This window comes from Coenobita brevimanus, chromosome 57 (genome assembly GCF_032717465.1).
Source record: "Coenobita brevimanus isolate Jiangsu-jjx chromosome 57, ASM3271746v2, whole genome shotgun sequence".
Classification (NCBI taxonomy): domain Eukaryota; kingdom Metazoa; phylum Arthropoda; class Malacostraca; order Decapoda; family Coenobitidae; genus Coenobita; species Coenobita brevimanus.
In genome coordinates this window covers 1,502,316-1,523,273 of record NC_137010.1, presented here as the reverse complement: position 1 = coordinate 1,523,273, position 20,958 = coordinate 1,502,316, and the positions used below count along the sequence as shown (strand labels likewise).

Here is a 20,958-nt window from a genome sequence, read left to right as displayed (position 1 = left end):
TCTTACGTCGCGTAATTCAGAGGCAGAAAAGACAACGAATGCTACAGCTCTAAATCCTTCTCATAGTACTTCCTGGTGACTAGCATCATTGTCTGGTGATGTTTTGTTGCAGCTCAGCATTCAGAATGGATAGAGAGAAATGTTGACCTGATAACTAACCTCTTTATAGTTAACATTCAGTGATATTATGCTACTTAACCCCCCCCCCTCTACACAGACGACACATGCCCCTCGTGGGTGTTGCTCTTCCCGCTGACCCCCCTGCCACGCCCTGTGCACGGGGTCGCCTCTTCACCGTGCTGCCCCTGCCTTCTCACACTGCCAACAACACCCTGCTCCCCCTTCAGGTCAGCGCCTCCTTCTCCCTGGACCAAAGCCGCCAGCTGGTCAAGTGGAGGACCCAGGAGACCACGACGGAGCCCGATGTAAGAGAGAGAGAGAGAGAGAGAGAGAGAGGTGGGGGGGTGGAGAACGAAGGAGACCAATACAGAACAATTGTATTTTTTATGAGAGAGAGAGAGAGGTGCTGAAATGACCAGGTGTTTCAATGATAAGGTAACTACTTCATATATTCTGAGTTGGCCCAGATTTCCGTTCTTTCCCAGCTCATTTCACGTAGCTCAGTGGCAGGAAACAGACACTACTAGGGCTCTACATCCTTTCCATAGCACCTCTTCGTGACTAGCGCCCTATTTTACGGTTAACTGTTGCAGCTGAGCATGAGAGAGGGAGAGATGGCAATTTTAGGCCAAGTTTATGTACAGAGGAAGGGATTTGTCATACCTGTCCTCACTCCCTCAGGTGACATGGAACGAAGGGCTGGTATCAAAGGTGCTGCTGGAGGTCTACCATAAACTTCTGCTCCTCGTCCACACGCGGACAGTGCAAGGTAATATGGTTGTGTGTGTGTGTGTTTAGAAATGGAAAACTTAAATATCTGTGTGTGTGTGTGTGTGTGTGTGTGTGTGTGTGTGTGTGTGTGTGTGTGTGTTTAGAAATAGAAAACTAAAATATCTGTGTGTGTGTGTGTGTGTGTGTGTGTGTGTGTGTGTGCTTAGAAATAGAAAACTATAATGTGTGTGTGTGTGTGTGTGTGTTTCTGTGTAGTCATGCAAAACACACACACACACACCTATCATCCTTACTAATTAATTCATTTCAAGGTACGTACGGCCCCGAGGTCTGGTACTCCGCCCTGCCAGACCTTGTGAAGACCGAAGGGCGATGGAAGGAGGTGGCCAGGGCGGTGTGGGAGAAGATGCTGCCTCTCCCCATACTCAAGTGTCAGGTTAGAATTTTGTGTTTTTCCTTAAGCAGTACCCCTCGTCCTCCTATTTTTCTCAAGGTTGGGGTAGGGGAAGGAAGGGGAAATAAGGAGAGGAGGAGGATAGGGAAGAGAGTGAAGGAAATGACGGAGGAAAGGAGGGACATCCAGGAGAGAGAGAGAGAGAGGATGTATAAACCATACAATTCAATAACAATAACGAACACCGTAAAATTGTCCAAGGATAATTTTGATGCTGAAATACTCCACAGCCACTGCCTACTTGAAGTCAATATAAAGGGACCTTGAGGTCATAGTCACTGATCTTGTGCATGTCACCTTAGGTCATCACAGTCTTTAAGTCCACCAAGTTTGGTGGTTCTAGCTTTAATCCTTCGTGGAAAATTAGGTGACATCCGGAATATCCGGAAAAAACTCAACTTTTGACTTCAGGCGATCTCAGAGGTAACCGCATGGAACCATACTTTCAAATGCACTGAGTCCGCCGTAAGGCTATATTGTAGTAAAATTTCAGTTTCCCAGCTTCAGTGGCTCTTGTGACAGCGTGGCTGACTCACTGTCCTGTGTTCTGAATATCCGGAGATCCAGTTGGCAGGGAACTGAGGGCCGTTGCTTCATAATCAGGGTTCATCGAGATTTCTTAGGCAGGAAAATATATTACCCTGGAGCCAATGCCAGTGGCTCGCAGGAACCAGACAGTGGAGAGAGGAATTAAACTAAAAGAAAAAATGTAGAGGGTTAGGACAGACAAAGTACAAGAGAAAAACAAGAAGAATGTAGATAAAAGTGTCCCTTTTAGTCGCCTATTACGACAAGCAGGGAATACTAGGGAAGTATTCTGTCCCCCGTTCCCCAGGGGGTAATTGTGGAAAGACAAATTATTAATATGAACGTGGGGAACCACATCGATTGTGTAATTGGAAATAATGTGGTGAAGAATGTAGAAAATTATAAATATCTGGAAACTATTGTATCATCTAATTGATCTAACAGTGAAATTGAGGAGAGGATTAGACAGGCTTGGCGAGCTGTTGGAATGCTGAAATCTGTTTGGAATAATAATATGCTTTCGGTGCATACTAAAGTAAAAATATACAAGTCCATAGTTACACTAGTTTTAATTTATGGACATGAGTCATGGTACAGTACAACTGCAACAGATCAGAAAGTATTAGGATTTGATAATAAAATACTGAGAAGGATTCTTGGGGTAAAGTGGCAAGACAGAGTTACAAATGAAAGAGTAAGGGATATTACGAGAGTGGAACCATGAATATGTGAGAGTGTCTCGCTGGAAATGGCTAGGGCACATATATAGAAAAGAAGGGAGTTTAATACAGGATGTGCCACAGTGGACTGCTAGAGGAAGAGGTAGGCCAAGGGAAACCTGGTTGAGGACAATGAAAAGAGAATCGGGAGAGGAATGTTGGTGGGACCTGAAGGAGACGGCAAGAGACAAAAAATATTGATGGAGAGAGTTCATCGAGGACCTAGGCATCCCGTGGGGTGCTACAGGAAATGAATGATTGATTGATTGATCCAGCTGGCGGATTGCCACCGTATTTGGCTAAAAGAAGCGAGCAGCTGTTCGGTCAAGTTGACCAAGTTTGAAGGCTCTATGCTAAATAACCTTTGAAATATTGCAGTTTAAAAATAATAATAATAATGACACAATAAAACTTCCCACAGGGAAGTGGGACGTTTTAATTATGACCAGGTAGATGACGATGATGATGGAAAAGCGAATAACAACAGTAAAGCTGATGAGGTTATTAAAATATTGTTATGATGATGATGATGACAGTGAAGATTATGATTACAGTATTATGATTATTATTATTATTTATTATTACTATTATTATTATCATCATGACAAAGATACTGATGATGACAATAATGATGACGAAAATAATGATGATGCTGATAATGCTGGTGATGCCCTCTGATGCACAGGATGAGGGTTATTATCCACCACACGAGGTCACCACCACGGATTCCCTGCGTGACCTTGACCCGGCGGTGACCCAGTGCGTGGCTGGGGTCCTGCAGGAGGTCAGGGAGGTCCACCTCACCTCCTTGACCCCTCATCCTCACCTCGCCTTAGCGCTTAGGGAGTTGGGTGAGTGTGCTTGACTAGCTCTATCTTATTATTATTATTATTTTTATTATTATTATCTTCGTTATTATTATTTATATTATTATTATTATTATCGTTATTATTATTATTATTAATCCCGGAGGATTGGAAGTCAGGTATAATTATTCCCTTGTACAAAGGAAAAGGGGAATAAGAAGTGTGTGGTAATCATAGGGGCATTTGTCTTCTTAGTATAATAGGAAAAGTGTATGGTAGGATACTTATTGACAGAGTTAGAGAAAGAACAGAGAAATTAGTTGGAGAAGAACAGGGAGGCTTTAGGAAGGGAAGAGGTTGTGTAGATCAGATATTCATTCTTAGTTCTTTAGTGGAAAAGTTTCTAGAGAAGGGAAAGAAGTTGTATGCGGCTTTCATGGATTTGGAGAAAGCTTATGACAGGGTGGATAGACAAGGATTGTGGAAAGTGTTAAGAATATATGGAGTAGATGGGAAGTTGTTGAATGCTGTGAAGAGTATGTACGATGGTGCGAAGGCTGCAGTGCGTGTGGATGGTGAACTAAGTGAATTTTTCTCTTTGAAAGTTGCGTTGAAACAGGGATGTGTCATGTCTCCATGGTTGTTCAATCTGTACATGGATGGGGTAATAAAAGAGGTACAAGGTAGGGTAGTGGATGTTGGAGTGGCCTTGGTGAGAGAGGATAGTGTTTGGAAACTCCCTGTACTGTTGTTTGCATATGATACTGTGTTGTTGAGTGAAGACGAAGGGGAGCTGCAAGGCTTGGTGGATGAGTTTGGGAGAGTGTGTAAGAAACGGAATCTAAAGGTGAATGTAGGGAAGAGTAAAGTGATGGTCTTTGAGAGAGGTGAAGTCAGTGAATGTACAGCGAGGTTGGATGGTGAGGAATTGAAAATGTGAGTACGTTTAAGTACTTGGGTAGTGTGATGAGTAAGGATGGAGGTTTGGAGGGTGAATTGCTTGAAAGGGTACAGCAGGGAAGAAAGGTTGCTGGTTCTTTGAAAGTAGTGATAAGAAACAGGGAAGTGAGCATGGAAGTGAAAAAGTTGCTACATGACAGTAGTGATACCAACTCTAACGTATGGAAGTGAAGCATGGACGGTGTTGGAAGGACACAAGTCAAGAATGAGAGCAGTGGAAATGAGTTATTTAAGAGGAGCCTGTGGAGTCACATGGAGAGACAGGCTGACGCATGAGGATATAAAGAAGCGTTGTGGTGTGGATGTGATAGGAAGCGTTATGAGGAACACACTGAGGTGGTTTGGCCATGTGGAGAGGATGGAGGGTGAAAGACTGACGAAGAGAGTGCATGTGAGTGAGGTGGAGGGGGGAAGAGGGAGGGGGAGGCCGAGGATGAGATGGAGGGATGGGGTGGAGAGGTATATGAGAGAGGGGGGTGTGAGTTGGGAGCAGAGGAGTGAAATGGCGGGGGAGAGGGCGACTTGGAGGCGATTTGTTTGTGGCCATCCCAAACGGGATTGAGGCGTCTGGCAATAGATAGATAGATTATTATTATTATTATTATTTATTATCATCCTTGTTGTTGTTGTTATTATTATTATTATTATTATTATTATTATTCATGACTCATAATTGTTATTATTTATGATTATTAGTTATTATTATTATCATTATTAACCATTAACCTTATGACGACGATAGCTTGTTTATTACGATAAAAACATCCCTATTACGATAGATATTGTGATAGTTATTTTACTACGATAGATACTTGCTTATTACGATAGATTGTGTTCATATTACAATAGATAGTGTCACCCTTATTACGCTAGATTGTGTTCATATTACGAGTGTGTGCCTTATTACAAGAGATGCTGTTCTTATTACGATAGATAGTGTCAACCTTATTACGATAGATACTGTTTATTACGATAGATCGTCACCCTTATTACGATAGATAGTGTCACCCTTATTACGATAGATACTGTTCTCAACGATAGATAGTCACCCTTATTACGATAGATTGTGGTAACCTTATTACGATAGATAGTGTTAACCTTATTACGATAGATACTGTTCTCATTACGATAGATGGTGTTAACCTTATTACGATAGATACTGTTCTCAACGATAGATGGTGTCAACCTTATTACGATAGTGCTAACCTTATTACAGTAGTGTTAGCCGTATTACGATAGATAGTGTTAACCTTATTACGATAGACAGTGCTAACCTTATTACAGTAGTGTTAGCCTTATTACGATAGTGTTAACCTTATTACGATAGATACTGTCCTCATTACGATAGTCACCCTTATTACGATAGATAGTGTTAACCTTATTACGATAGAGTGCTAACCTTATTACAGTAGAGTTAGCCTTATTACGATAGATAGTGTTAACCTTATTACGATAGATACTTTTCTTATTACGATAGTGTTAATATTATTAAGTCATACGGTTCTTAATACGATAGATACAATTCTTATTACGATAGATATTGTTACCCTGATTACGATAGATATTTCCTTATTACGATAGATGCAGTAAACCCTATTATTGTGGGTCTCCATTTACTCTATTAATTCCACGTCTTCATAGAAAGGCAGGACAGGAAATGCCTTTATCACTGAGTTACTTATGTTACTGACTTCGGGCCCGATTTGAAACGAGTTCTTCAGGACAACGTACAGAGGCGTTCCTGAGTCACCACCTATAGGATTCTCGGGGTCCGTCTCATCTAGGGCCATTTTGGAACTGGTTTGACTTACCCACATAACTTATTTTTGTTTTACGAATATATAGTTAGCCTTTTAGTTGACATGGGTCCGGCAGCAGACAGTGGCTCTTCAAGTTATGCTTTCAACATAAATTCAGTATATGTTTTAAGAACCATTTGCCACAGTAAACACTTTCAGCCTTACTATGATGAGAGACAGTGGTAGTAGTTTGTGGTGGTGGTGGTGGTAGCAAGCTTGGGTGGTGTGTGGTGGTAGTAAACTTGGGTGGTGTGTGGTGGTGGTGGTGGTTGGTGGTGGTAGTAAACTTGGGTGGTATGTGGTGGTGGCAGCAATCTTGGGTGGTGTGGTGTGGTGGTAGCAATCTTGGGTGGTGTGGTGTGGTGGTAGCAATCTTGGGTGGTGTGGTGTGGTGGTAGCAATCTTGGGTGGTGTGTGGTGGTATAGCAACCTCAGACCGAACCTCTTTCATTCCACAGACGCCTTGCCTACGTCTGTGACCCCCAAGCTGGTTCGGGACACGTTGCGATCGGCGGGTGGAATGCGGGAGGAGTGGGATCGCCTCGCCTTGCTCGACTATGTGACCTCAGATGCGGCCTACGATGACCTCTGTGGCCTTCAGTTGCTGCCGCTCAGTGACAAGTCCTGGACGACGTTCTGCGAGTCGGGCCAGCGGATCTACATGTGCAGTGAAGACCAGTCCAGGGCACTGTGGGGTCTGGAAAACTGGATCCTTGCCCTTGAACTGCCTCCACTTCTTCTACAAAGGCTGCACAACATTGCTAAAGCTGGTAAGTCACTATTATATTGCTTTATGTACAGTGTGTGTGTCCAAGAAAAAAATTAAAAAGTCGACCAGATATTCGTCCTTTTGGAGCTTACTGAATCGCAGCCAAAGGCCATTTCGACCGCGATTCACTTACTACCGTCACAAGATTCAGTTGAAGTATCTTGAAAGTGCTGTGTCATAGAACCATCAGTTTTTGTGGAAATTTCATAAAATGACGTGGATGCTACAGGTTACCATCATTTTTGGCGGAAATTAAAAAAATGGGTTTGATACTGCATACTACCATTATTTCCTGTGGAAATTTCTTTAAGTGATTTGAATGTTACTTGGTGCCATCATTTTTTTTTTTTTTTTTAACGTTGTGAAATTGTTATGTTACCATCATTTTTTGAGGAAATTTTTAATACTGACGACTTTGTTACCAGCTACCATCAATTTTTTCTTGAAAAATCTATAATAAATCAAAATATTAGTTTCTAAAATCAACTTCTGCTGTAAATTAAATATTGATATTGATCGGATTCTAACTACAGTCAGCATCATTTTTCGTGGAAGTTTTTAGAAATGGTTTGAACTTTACTCGACGCCATCATTCTGTGGTGAAGTTTCCATTATTGTCAAATTGAAAATGCTACGTGCTGCGATCAGTATTTGTCGAAAGCCTGAATACTGATCAAGTAAAGGCGCCTGCCCTGAATCGATCCTGAAGGTACGAGGGAAAGCACTATAATATGAGGAGAGAGCTGCAGTTTTCTCTTTGGCCCAGCTGGACGCCTTCACTTGATTTCACTTACCCTGATGGTGGAAGAAGTCACTGCTACGGCTCCACATCTCTTTCCATAGCACTTCTTCGTGACTAGCATCATATTCTATTGTAAATCTGTTGTTCCAGCCCAGCGTTCCACATGGAGAGATGGCAGTTTTACCCCAAGTCGGAGTAGAAAGGGTATGGTCAATTATTTCTCTTCCAACACCTTTGTCTTCTCGTGTAACCTGTCCCTCTCCTCCAGCGTAGCATCTCATCCTCAGTCTCCCCCTCCGTCTGATGGCGTTTAGTTTAGTTTTCCTGCTGCCAGAGGGTTCTATTCAGCTGAGGGAAATAGCTAACCCCTCCAGTCTCAGATAAAATCGTCTGAAGATGGTACTGATGGGCGGAAAATTAGGTCACCAACTTCAAGTTCTTTTTTCTTTTAGCCATTACTTATGAAATCAGATAAGAGCTGTCACCCTGATTGAAGGATTTTGTTTTTGTTCTGGCAGCAATAATAATAATAATAATAATGATGATGATGATGATAATAATAATAATAATAATAATAATAATAATGATAATTTTCAGGTTCCACCCAGCTGAGACCATTTGTTACATGTGAAGACGGCGTGGCACTCCTGAGTGAGAGTGTGCAGCGGGTCCAGCAGCACAGCCCCCCGACACAGCAGCTGCGCGTCTGGCTACAGCAGGTATGGTCTTTGCTACAACACCTGGTGGACCTTAAACCAGTAGTCCACCTGCCACTGCTGCCCTCCTGCTCACTGCCTGCCTCCCCTGCTGACCTGCTGCCAATGTCCCACCCCACTGTTGAACAAAGCCCCCCTGCACAGGTGAGCGATGTGATGGTGGAGGCGTTGAAGTTCCTGGGTGTAGCAGTGGTGTCGGAGCTGCCGCCATACGTCCACCATCCCAGCCTGCAGTCCCTCCACCGCCCTGCTGACGCTGGTGGGATCAGCATGGCACTAGACGAGGTGGTGAAGGATCGTGGCATTCACACCACTGCACGCTCTTTCAACGCCTCGTGCTCTGATGCCCACAGCCTGGCACTGGTTGCTGCCTTACACTCCCACAGTTTCAATCCTCAGGTAAAGTCCCTGTTGGCTGAGCTTAGGCTCTTCAAAGCCAGTAGTGGAAGGGACTGCGAAAAGGTGGATGTGTCTATAACGGAGGTAAAACATATTAGTCCCCAGCCAGACAATTTCCCGGTCCATTTCCCTGAACTACTGATTACTCCAGTCAGTCCCGGCCACCTCCAGCTGGCTCTGGCTCTGGGAGGTGTGCAGCTCTACAAAAAAGATCTTTGTCTCAAGGCACTGAAAAACGTTGACTCAAGTACTGACACGTCCTCCTTCACATATTCAGAGGCTGATATGTCCACCTTAGCAGTTTACATTATGAGAGATCCCAGTCTAGTAGAAAGCCAGGAAATTCGTACAGAGCTCAAACTACTAAAGTTTGTGGTTGATGTTAGTGGTAGATTCAGAATACCTAATGATCTGTTTGACCCAGAGGACCCCAACATTGATGCCCTCATAGGCCAAGACTTAACTCCCAGTCTCGAGTTTAGGCAGCACTTGCCTGTGTTGCGCCAGATTGGTCTGAGGAGCGTGAAGGACCTGCTACGTCCTGAACTACTGGCAGCCATCTCGCATGTGCAGGCAGACTCTTTGTCCCACGCAGAGAAGGCCAAGAAGTCTGACAAGTTGTTAAGAGTGTTGGAAGAGAGAGATGATTACCAGCAGGTGTGCGAGGCTGTGAGGAATGTACCCTTTGTTTACAGCATTACAGACAGGCCTAGTGAATACCCATCCTGGTTAGCATGGGCTGGGCAACCAGGACTCCTCATGCCAACAACCCTCAAGAGCAGCAGCGACTACAAAGATATCGTGGGCTCCATCACCCCACTGGTGGACTGCCTTCATCTGCCCCGAGTGGCCGCTTGTTTTGCCTGGAACCAGGATCCAGACATCACAGAGGTCCTGAAACATTTTAAGAGCATATTGGAAGCATACCCGTCAGTGGATTCAGGAATTTTTGGTTTGGTCAAGAATTCAGAGATTTTTGGTTTGGTCAAGAAAGTATGCAAACACCTTTCAAGATTTGTAAATACAACAGAGGAGCACCAACTCCAGTCTCTGTCTGCACTACCTTGTGTGTTCACGGAAGCTGGATTTAAACCTGCAAGTGAGGTGTACATACGGACCATGCTAGATGACCTTCCATTGTTGCCGTACATGCATCCTCTACCTCTTGAACTGCGGGAGTTCAGTGAGCTTTTTGAGTGCCTGGGATGTCATGATAAGCAGTCAGTGCAGCTGTACTTAAAGGTTCTCAGGCAAGTCCAGGCCCATCACGCTTCCCCAGTACAGGAGCAGTCAGTTAAGAGGGACAGAAAGATGGTTGTGTCTGTGCTGGAGAAACTTAAGGGATCTGTGGCTGAAACTGAACGGCCACAGCTGCTGCTCCCTGTGGCGTGTGATGATGATGATAGATTAGAGATGGTAGAGATTGAGCAGTGTTCCTATTCTGACGATGATTGTAGCTGGCTGAGCAACGATGAGATGGGATTGAGAATGGTGCACAGGTGCGTGACTCCCCGGCTGGCCCAAAGCCTGGGTGTAAAACAACTGAGTCAGCATCTGACTAGTGGGGGAGACGAGTATATGGATTGGAGTCAGCATGAGCCCCTCACGACAAGGCTGCACAACCTCTTGCGTCACTACCGCGATGGATTGGCCGTGATGAAGGAGCTGGTGCAGAATGCAGATGATGCGGGCGCCACCAGTGTTGCTTTCCTTTACGATGAGCGGCAGAATGATGATGCACGGAGCAGATTACTGAGTGCTGAGCTACGACAGTGGCAAGGGCCAGCACTGTGGGCATATAATAATGCAACTTTCACTGAAGATGATTTCAACAATTTAAAGAAACTTGGAGGAGCCACCAAGGAGCAGAAGAGCACCAAAATAGGTAAATTTGGTTTTGGTTTCTGTTCCGTCTACAACCTGACTGATGTGCCAAGCTTTGTGAGTGGGTCCAGCTTTGTTGTACTAGACCCTCACCTTACTAACTTAGGCCCAGATAACGAAGCTGCCGGCAAGAGATACAACTTTAGCACTAAAAGAAATTCACTGATGTTGAGTAAACTTGAGGGGCAGTTCAGACCATTTCGAGAAGTGTTTGGCTGCATGATCCACGAAGCTAGGGAATATGATGGCACTCTTTTCCGCTTCCCGTTAAGATCCCAGGCACAGGCAGCGAGAAGTCAGATCAGTAAGTTGGAATACGGAAAAACTGACATGAAGAACCTGCTGTGTATGTTTCGGGATGTCATTGGAGAGCTGCTTTTATTCACGCAGCATGTGCGAGAAATCAAGGTCTTTCATCTTCCCAGTAATGCAGGTTCTCCAGCGGAAAAACAGTTACTTTTTGAGAGCAGTCGTGTGATGCTGGATGAGCCCCTCGGAGTAAAGGAACCAGGGACACCCATGATTAAAACAGATGCACTCTACACACGTAATGGCTCGACCTTTGAGTGGGTGAAAAAGAAGTACCAGGAGGCTTACCTGTCAGACATATCGGTGCAGCAGAGTGAAGCAGGGCAGGAAATGTGTGGAGGACAGCAAGGCTCCTCCATTGTTACCTGGCTCATATCATGGCACTCTGGAAACGGTCGCTTGTGTCGCCTAGCGGAGCAATTGTCTGGGAGTGCCCTACCCTTGGGAGCAGTTGCAGTGCCAGTCATACAGGCCAGTGATGGATGGATACCTGGGCGCCTCAATGACTTACCACGAGGGTTCTATACCGAGGGTTACCTGCACTGTTTCCTACCACTGCCAGTCAAGACACCGCTGCCCGTGCAGGTCAATGGGTTCTTTGAAGTGGCGGATGACCGCACCAACCTCCGGTTACAATCAACAGATGACCGGCAAGAACAGCAGTGGAACATGATACTGGCTAAAGATGCCATCTGTGCCGCTTACCAAACGCTTGTATACACTTTGGTGTCCTTGGGCCAGAGTACAGAAACCCCTTACCACACACACTGGCCTCTGGCAGCAGAAGGAAATGATGACATTATGACAGCACTTGTTAACTCCTTCTACTGCTCTATTGTTGATGTAGACCCAGCAGTGTTCTCCAGTAGCAGTGGCTGGCAATCTATGACCCAGTGTGTGTTTTTAGAACATTCTCTCTACAGCAGAGATATGGGCAAAATAGCATTTGAATACATGGAGAACCTGCTTCCATCATTCAGTGGTAAATATATCATTGAACTACCACGTGACATCCAAGCTGGATTTGATGAAAAATGGCTATCCGGTTTCTGCATCAGCGAGGATAAGTTTTACAAGGATTATTTTTTCCCAAGTGTCTCACGAGAAGTTATTGCAGCAGAGAAGAGAGACATGTTGACCCTGCACTTTATTGACACTCCTCTTGACAGACAGGAAGCACTCAGAGGTGTGTCCTGTATACCCACAAACCCTAATGGCAAGCTCCGAGCTCCAGAGGATTTGATCAAACCAGGTAGTTGTGTTGCGGCGATGTACAGCACAGCAGATGAAAGGTTTCCTCAAGATGTCTTCTTATCCACAGGAGTCAGAGTGTACAATCTCTCCACACTGGGAATGAAGAGTGAAAGTATTCCAGTTGAGTGGGTGAGTGAACGAGCAAACAGCGTCATCCGTCTACCTTGTTCTGAGTGTATCAAAGACAGAGCAGAGGAGATTCTTCTGTACTTAGGGAGACTAGATGAGAATAAGCCAGAAGACCTGAAGCAGCTGGAAGACATAGCAAATGGCATCAAGTCAAAGACATTTTTACCAGTAATGGAGAAACCGAGTAACTGGGAGTATAAGTGGAGAGGGGACCAGAGTCCGGTTAAAGAGTCAGTGTTGTGTTCAAGCCACTCAGGACTTAGAGAAAAAAGCCAGCTCAAGCCTGTGGCACTGGCAGCTCCCACAGAATTGTACTTGCCAGATGTTCATACACTTGTTGGAAGTCTGCATCAGGTTGTAGGTCATAAACAAGTAGGGAACCAAAGTAGAGTGACTGTCCTGAGGAAACTTGGTGTAGTGACCGAGCCACTGCATGTCCCAGTCCACTCAGTCCTGCAGCAGCTGGACATTATTGCTGCAGCTCCACTCGGTCGCCATGGTGTCATGAGGTGTCGCACAATATACCAGCATTTGGAGTATTTTCTGAGAGAGAAAAAGGGTGTCTCTCTGTCTGAATTCCAGAATCTAAGGGAGAAGAAAATTCTGTTAACTAAAAAGTATGGATTTGCTGCCCCTGAACAGTTTGTTATGGATAGCACTAATAACTGTTCTCCTGACCTGTTCTCTGCTCACATCGAGGGACTGGATGCATATGAGAAATTACTCGAGGTTCTCGGCATCAGCATGAGTTGCACGTACACCCTAGTTATGCAAACCATCCTCAGAAAAAAGGAGATTCATAAAGCGGAGAAGCTGAGTGATGCTGAGGTGTCACGGATGTCAAAGCTGCTCGATGAATTGTTTACATTAACTGGGAAAAATTCAGGAAAAGGCGTGTCCTCAGTCTCCTCCATTTACCTCCCTGATGCCAGAGGCATTTTGCAGCCAGTAAACAAATTGTGCTTTGATGATGGGGCCAGACTGAGTTCTGGCGAGTTCCTCTGCCTACACAGAGGATTAGACGTGTCGCCGGAGAAGCTGAAGTGGCTGGGCATCACCTCCAAAACCAGGAAGCGACTAGAGGAGTCATCCAGACGTATGCACTTCGGCCAGAATGAGCCACTGACTGTCCGACTGCGAAACCTTCTTGAGGACTACCCATGTGACGAAGGGATCATGAAGGAACTGCTGCAGAATGCCGATGATGCCGGGGCTACCGAGGTTTCCTTCATCAATGACACGAGACACCTCCCCACGGACCAACTGTTTGACAAGCAGTGGGCTCCCTTACAGGGGCCTGCACTCTTAGTATACAACAATAAGGGATTCACAGAGCAAGATCTAACGAGCATTCAGGACCTGGGTAACAGTAGTAAGAAACAGGATCCAGCCAGCACTGGACAATTCGGTATCGGGTTCAATGCAGTCTATCACCTGACTGACGCTCCTTCCTTCCTCACGCGGGGCCCGGATGTTCCCCACGGAGAAACCTTGTGCTTGTTTGACCCACACTGCTGCTACGACCCATTTGCAACGCCTGACAAACCTGGGGCTCAGTTAACTGATTTGCAGAGTTTGAGGAAGGACCACCCTGACTCTTTCCTTGGATACAAAGAGGAGCTACTGCATGAGGAGGGCACAGTGTTCCGCCTCCCTCTAAGAACCTCCGTAAAGTCTGCGATATCTCGCGAAGTTTTTGAAAGTAAACATCTTGACAAAATGCTCAAGGCTTTTCAGAGTGAAATGGGTAAATGTTTGCAATTCTTGAGGAATGTACGAAAGATATCCATCATGAAGGTTGGCACTGATGACGAATGCACTCCCATTTACTGCATACAGGCATCAGTCATTCACAAAAGTGGGCAGCTCCACAGCTCTGATGATATGAAGCAGCACAAGAGAGACAAGACTCTTTATGCTCTTGATATGAAGAGGGAAACATATCAGCTGAAGATCACAGACAGCGATGGGGAGGAAAGGCATTGGTGTGTTGTGCAGCAGCTGGGGGCAGAGACAAAAGACACTGTACCACCTATCGTGAAGGAAGCCTTTCGTTATGGAACACTGAACTTAAAACCGCATGCTGGTGTGGCCATTCTTATGAACCCTGAGTCATGCCCATCCTCCGACCCCTTCACAACATCATGCTATCTTCCCCTGCCGGACTTTGCCAAGTCCTGCTTGCCATTCAGTATCAATGGCCACTTTGCTCTTTCAGCATGCCGCAGGGGCCTATGGGAGGGAGCCGGGGATCACAAGACAGAGTGGAACCAGTGGCTGATCAAGGAAGTCCTGGGTCCAGCCACAGTCCATGCCCTGGATATGTGCAGGAGGGAACTCTTCAAAGAAACCGAGGACCATCAAAGAATTATGACAGAAGAGGAGTGTCAGGAAAATATCCAAGAAACTGAGCACCTTCAAAGCATTATGACAGAGGAAGAGTTTCAGGAAAAGATAGCATCCTTCTACAACCACTTTCCTATGATAGATAAATTGGTGTATCCTGTTTGGAAGAACTTTTGCACCTGGCTTTATGAATACCTAATAGCTAATGAGGTGTTTTTCTTTGGCGTCTTTATTCCTGACAGTGGAATACTTCAAAATGCCACAGTGTTACGTACTCGCTCAAGACGAACCAGAGCAACTGAAGAGGCCAGGACGGGAGTCGTTAAATGGCATGCTTTCAAGGAGAAGGGCTGTGAGTTCCCAATACATTTTGCTAAAGAAACTCCACAAGAAACTCAAAACTGCGTCCTGGATACACTCAAGCGACTTGGGATGAAAATTGGCAACGGTGAGATGTACTTGCGGCTGAAGGCGGCAGTTCCAAACCACAACTACTGTGTCTTCAACCCTGCCACCGCATTGACTTTCCTTTGTTCTTGGGATAAAAGCTTCCCAGATAGATGTTTGCCAGAACTGTGGAATTATATTAAGGAGACTCCCTTTCTCTGTCCTGAAAACGTATGCAGCATGCTTTCGTTTGTGTCTGAAGAAAAGGAATTTAACAGCAGCATACCAAACCTGCCACTGTTACTGACAAATGATCTCATCTTAAGACAGTTTAGTAAGTCACAGCCAGTCTTCAGCACTCCCTATGCCTTCCTGTTGCCAAACCTTGGGAAAGAGTTCGTGGCGCAAAGTCTAGTACAAGTGGTAAATAAACACAGGGTGGCGTACGAAGCGGCAGGAGTTTTAAAGCCGTTTACCATACAGGACCTGAGTACTTGGCTTCCAACTGTTCTGGCCTCGTCCTACCAACATCATAATGCCATTATCATGATAAACAAATCTTTTAATAACCCAAAAATTATCCCAAACATCAAATGGCTGCAAGGTCTATGGAAGTTTGTAGTCGAAGCTGTAAGTCAGCTATGTTTTTTCTCGTTTAGTCATATGTGGAACTCAAGGAAGGACACTATATTAAATGCATTGGGGAGCTGGGCACTGTACCCAATCACTGTGGAGGGGACGGAGTACCTTATTCCAGTCAACAGTGCCTGGAAAGCTCTGGATACCCGTGGATTTGATGCCTACCCCATATTCAAAGGTCTACCAGTTCCTAGGCCAGCTCTAACCCACATAGATATCCCACAGGAGCTGAACTTGGCCGCCTGGGTCAAAAATCCAATGGCTGTGTTGAAGGTTCTGGACTTTTACAGAGATAAGCTGGAGGACTACATAAGAAAGGAAGAATGTGATGGAGGCTACGGAGACTCCACAGAAATCCTCACATACCTCGGTTGTCACTGTGAAAATGAAAAGCTCGACAGACGCACACTGATGGCACTAAAAATCTATAAAGATTTAACAGGCGAGTTTTGCTCCCTGCTTGGCAAGAGGCTGATCGTCCTCCCAAAGTTTATGGATTTAAATGATATGGCGCAGATTGCAAGCAAGAACTTCGTAATCCTGGAACATGCATCACCTACCATCATGAATCTGTACAAGTATGTTGATAATGATATTCTCATGGATGATGTACATATTTATGCAAACTTCATCTTGCCAAATATTAAACTACTGGATCAGGAGACAAGAATGCGTCGTCTAGAGAAGCTAAGAGACAATTATCGCCTACTCCATGACAGCTTAGTGGTGTCAGTACTGAGAAGGACTGAGTTTCTAGAGCTGAATGGGAGGTTGGAGACTGCCGACAAATTCTATGATCCATCAAACCCGGTGTTCTCCGTGATGAAAGTTGCTAATGTTCCGCAAACTTGGGCTGGCGTGATATGGCGAGAGTTCTTGAAGTTGGCTGGACTGATAGACACAGTGACATGTGAGAAGTTTGTCGAGTTTGCCCAGTCGTTGAAGAGCAAGGACCCTGATGTTCAAGAAAAGTCTAAAACTCTCATCAAGTATCTGGAGAATAATGTTGATCGTCTCAGGAATGTTTTCAATAAGGTAAGGGACACAGAGTTCTTGATGCCTGGGAGATTAGAGAAACTGGAGAAAATCCTACCACACTTCAGTACAGCTTCAGGTCTGGTAAGCTTTTCCAAAAGTGTTGAGTTAAAGTTTGGAAGCATTGTATGGTCAACTGTTAGTCTTCTACCCAACTATGCCCACTCACTGGCATGGAGGAGGAGGGCAGAGCTGGGTGTATCAGACGGAGTCCCTCAAGCTCGGGTCCTGCAGCACATTACTAACCTATGCCAAGCCATGATAGGATGTAGGGATGTGGATGGCGCGCAGGAGAAGCTGATGCGTAGCGATGTGGATGGTGATGAAGTGAAGGCAGTGATGGAGGATATCTACAAGTACCTTTCCAAGAGTGAAGAGGCCTGTAAGATGCTCACGAACGAATGGGTGATCCACATTCCTGACCGCCAAACCTTGGTCCCTGCCAGCCTGGTGGTGGAGTCACTGGAGGAGGAGATCCTTCCTTACCTCTATAAGGCTCCTACCTATTATGGCAAGTACACTGACGTCTTCAGAAGACTGGGGATGAAACAAAAAACTGATTGCAACACCTATGCACAGGTGCTGATGAGGCTGTACCATGCAACGCAACATCAGCAACTCAGTCCAGCTGAGGAAGACATCATGATCCGTGCTCTGAATGGCCTACTTAAGCATGAACAGAATCTTGAGGAGCTTTGTGTTGATGCGTTGTACCTTCCCACCAGAACCCGTGAGCTGTGCGACTCCTCCGAGATGTTCGTAGCAGACAATCAGGAACTTCTGATGGCTGCTGATGGTAAGATAAAAGAACCACTATTTCTTGGTTTTGCTGCGCTGAAGATTGAAAAGGATTGTTGGAATTTTCTGAAACGACTTCCCAAGGCCTTGTGTCCAAAATTCTTGTCTGATATAGTCAAGGAGGAGCTCGTTCAAGATGGAGTTCACGTAGTCACGAGTCCAGTAATTAGCGAGCTGAGGGAGGTGTTGGGCTGTTCAGTATTCCACACGGCAGTACAGCGAGTCATTAACCACTTCAAGGTAAAGGACGGTCTAGGTCTTACTGAGATGGAAAAGAAGGAAATACTGACCAAGCTTAGCCACGTGCATGTCGAGCAGCGCAGTGATGTAAGAGTGGTCCAGAGGCTGCATGGGCAAGAGATACAAACGAGGAGAAAACTTTACCATGTGCAGAACGAGGGCACAGGAAATAACAGTGGGATCAGGCTTTTTCTTCCCCAGCCAGTCGCGAGCAACACCATACAAACTGCGCTCAGTGAGGTGTACAAGAGGCTTCTGACCATAAATGATGTGGAAGTAATGAGTCAGCTCAGCGCAGTCTTTGGCATCATTATGAAGCCCCGTGATATGCACAGGCTCTTGGACGCATACAGCATCAAGGAGTACCAAAACCAGGGCCCCATCTTTGAGCTATACAGTACGGACATTGGCTCCTACCTTGACGAGATGTACCTGCACCTCCTCATTAATGAGTTCGGACACTTCAACGAAGGGGAGATTGTGTGTATGAAGAAATACTACACTGAGCAAGAAGACGATGCTGGCGAGGTTGATGATGACACTGATAACCTGTACATCATTGTTCAGGTACGTCAACTGGTGTCTCGGAGTTCAGTCTGTGAGATGATGGATGAGTATGAGGTGCGCGTGGATAAAGAACTCAGTGCTTTGATCACCGTCAAGGCTCACATGTTATATAAGCTGATTAGCGAGCCTGTGGATACCCTGGTGCAGACAGCCACAGCGAAGGTGGAAGAAGGGAAGGTAGATTTGTCGGAAGAGGAGCTGCGTGGAAGATTACGCATGCAGGTGAAAGAAATCTGGCAGGTGGATATGAAAGAGAGATGCCACATGTTGAGACGGCTGTGGCTTCAGTGGCACCAAAACAAGAACCCAGAGAGAGTGGAGTTGTGCATGCGCCTCGCCCAGTACATACAAACCCAGGTGGCGTGGCTGGAGCGAGGGAAGAGGATACCAGATGACAAGGACCGAAGAGACCAAACACCATCCCCCTCTACCACCACCTACAGTCGCATCTTCAGACCACCCTCCAGCTGGCACACGGGGTCTCACAGTGGAGGTGGCTGCGCTTTTTCCAGTTCGAGATCCAGCTGTGGCGATCGGAGGAGGGGTGACCAGCCGGAGGCACGCAGATGGTGGAAACAAGCAGAGCACGACTTGGAGGAGGCCGCCACGCGTCTAGATGGGTCTGCTGCTTGGGCAATGTACCTCGGTCATCAGGTAACTTGCTCTCCTGTTTCCATTCTCATTTTACTCTAACTTGGCCTAAAACTGCCTTCTCTCCATCTGGCTCCTCCGTTTCCATATTCCTCCTACTCTAACTTGGCCTAATACTGCCCTCTCTCCATCTGGCTCTCCTCTTTCCATTGTCATTTTACTCTAACTTGGCCTAAAATTGCCAGCTCTCCGTCGTGAATGCTGCATTGTAATACCAGATTAACAATGGTATATGATGCTAGTCACGGAGAAGTGCTATGGAAGACGATGATGTAGAGCCGTAGACTGTCTTCTGAAATAAACCGCAAAAGGACAATCTAAGCCAAGGTCAGGTGAAAGGAGTATATCAAATTACCCTCAGTTTTTTTTTTTTTTTTTACATTTCCATAGTCTTCTTACTCTTACTTGGCCTAAAATTGGAGTCTCCATCTTGTATAACGAGTTGTAACAAGAGATTAGCCCTTGAGTACGATGCTAGTCACGAAGAAGTGCTATGGACAGGACGTGGAGCCACAGTATTGTCATGTCCTGTCACTCAGCAATGAAAACACTGACACGAAAACGAACATGTGTGGGCCAAGTTAGAATGAGCGGAGTATGATGCTCGTCACGAAGAAGTGCATAACAGGTCTCCCCTAAGGTAAAGAAAGCCGTCTGTAAAGAGAAAGAAAAAATAACGTAAAATGAAAAACAAATGTAAAAAAAATGAATAAAAATAAACAAATTATACAAAATATAAAATTTGAAATAAATTAATAAAAAATAAATGAAATAACGCCCTAAGTCTCTTCTCACTATGCTCATTTTACATTAACTTGGCCCAGATTTTCGCCCTTATGCAGCCTATTTCAGAATGAGACAATATCATGGCTCTATAGTCTCCTCACGGCACTTCTTCGTGACTAGTATCATAATCTAGAGCTAATCTATTCTTACAGAGGAGGATTCAAGATGGGTAGATGGCAATTTTAGGCCAGGTTCTAAAAAGCACTGTAAAGCAGAAATAAGTCTCCTTGGTTATTAGTCAATTCATCCCTTAGTTTGACACCAACTGAACTGAAGGGTGTTTGGATGCAACAGTGGTGAGTCTCCTTGGTTACTAGTCAATCATCCCTCTAATCTGACAATTTTTTTTTTTTATCAGTCGGCACTCAATGTTCTCTCTCTCTCTCTCTCTCTCTCTCTCTCTCTCTCTCTCTCTCTCTCTCTCTCTCTCTCTCACACACACACACACACACACACACACACACAGCCTGCCGAGTTCATCAAATCCTGCCTTATCAAACAAATCCCCTCCTCTCTCTCTCTCTCTCTCTCTCTCTCTAATGCCCCCCCTTTCTCCCCCCAACACAGGCCGCCGAGAAATTCATCACAGCCTGCCTCTACCGCACAGACATCGCCGCTGCGCACCAACGGAGGGGCGAGAAGCTGACCCAACTCGCCCTCCGTCTCGACCCCCTCTGCGCTCGTGTCAACCTGGATCAAGTGCGCACGATGGTGAGGTCGGTGGAGGATAGGGAGGTGGTTTACCGCTGGCTTCGTTACCCCGGCGTCCACGGCTCTCCCCACGACAGGTACGGCCAGCAGGATGCGCAGTTCGTCCTGGAGAAAGTGCGCGAGCTGAAGACGATTCTCTCTCCTATTGTGAACTGAGATTGGCAAGGATGCGCAGTTTGTGCTGAGGAGGATTATGGGATGCGCAGTTTGTGGTGGTGATTATGGGATGCGCAGGTTTTGGCAATGAGGATTATGGAATGCGCAGTTTGTGGCAATGAGGATTATGGAATGCGTAGTTTGTGGTGATGAGAATTATAGGATGCGGTTTGTGGTGATTACAGGATGCTCAGTTTGTAGTGATTATAGAATGCGCAGTTTGTGGTGGTTATAGGATGCGCAGTTTGTGGTGATGATTATCTGATGCGCAACTTGTGGTGATGATTATGGGATGCGCAGTTTGTGGTGATGAGGATTATGG

General features: G+C 45.6%; 1 protein-coding gene across 1 annotated transcript; it reads left to right on the top strand.

Moving 5' to 3' along the window:
- The first annotated feature begins 224 nt into the window (after positions 1 to 224).
- Positions 225 to 20,697, top strand: LOC145402179 (sacsin-like). Its single transcript, XM_080274295.1, has 6 exons — positions 225 to 425; positions 1,181 to 1,288; positions 3,239 to 3,404; positions 6,577 to 6,888; positions 8,227 to 18,986; positions 20,337 to 20,697. The coding sequence occupies exons 1-6, from the start codon at positions 225 to 227 to the stop codon at positions 20,634 to 20,636; spliced, it is 11,847 nt and encodes a 3,948-aa protein (XP_080130421.1). The 3' UTR covers positions 20,637 to 20,697.
- The last annotated feature ends 261 nt before the right edge of the window (positions 20,698 to 20,958 follow it).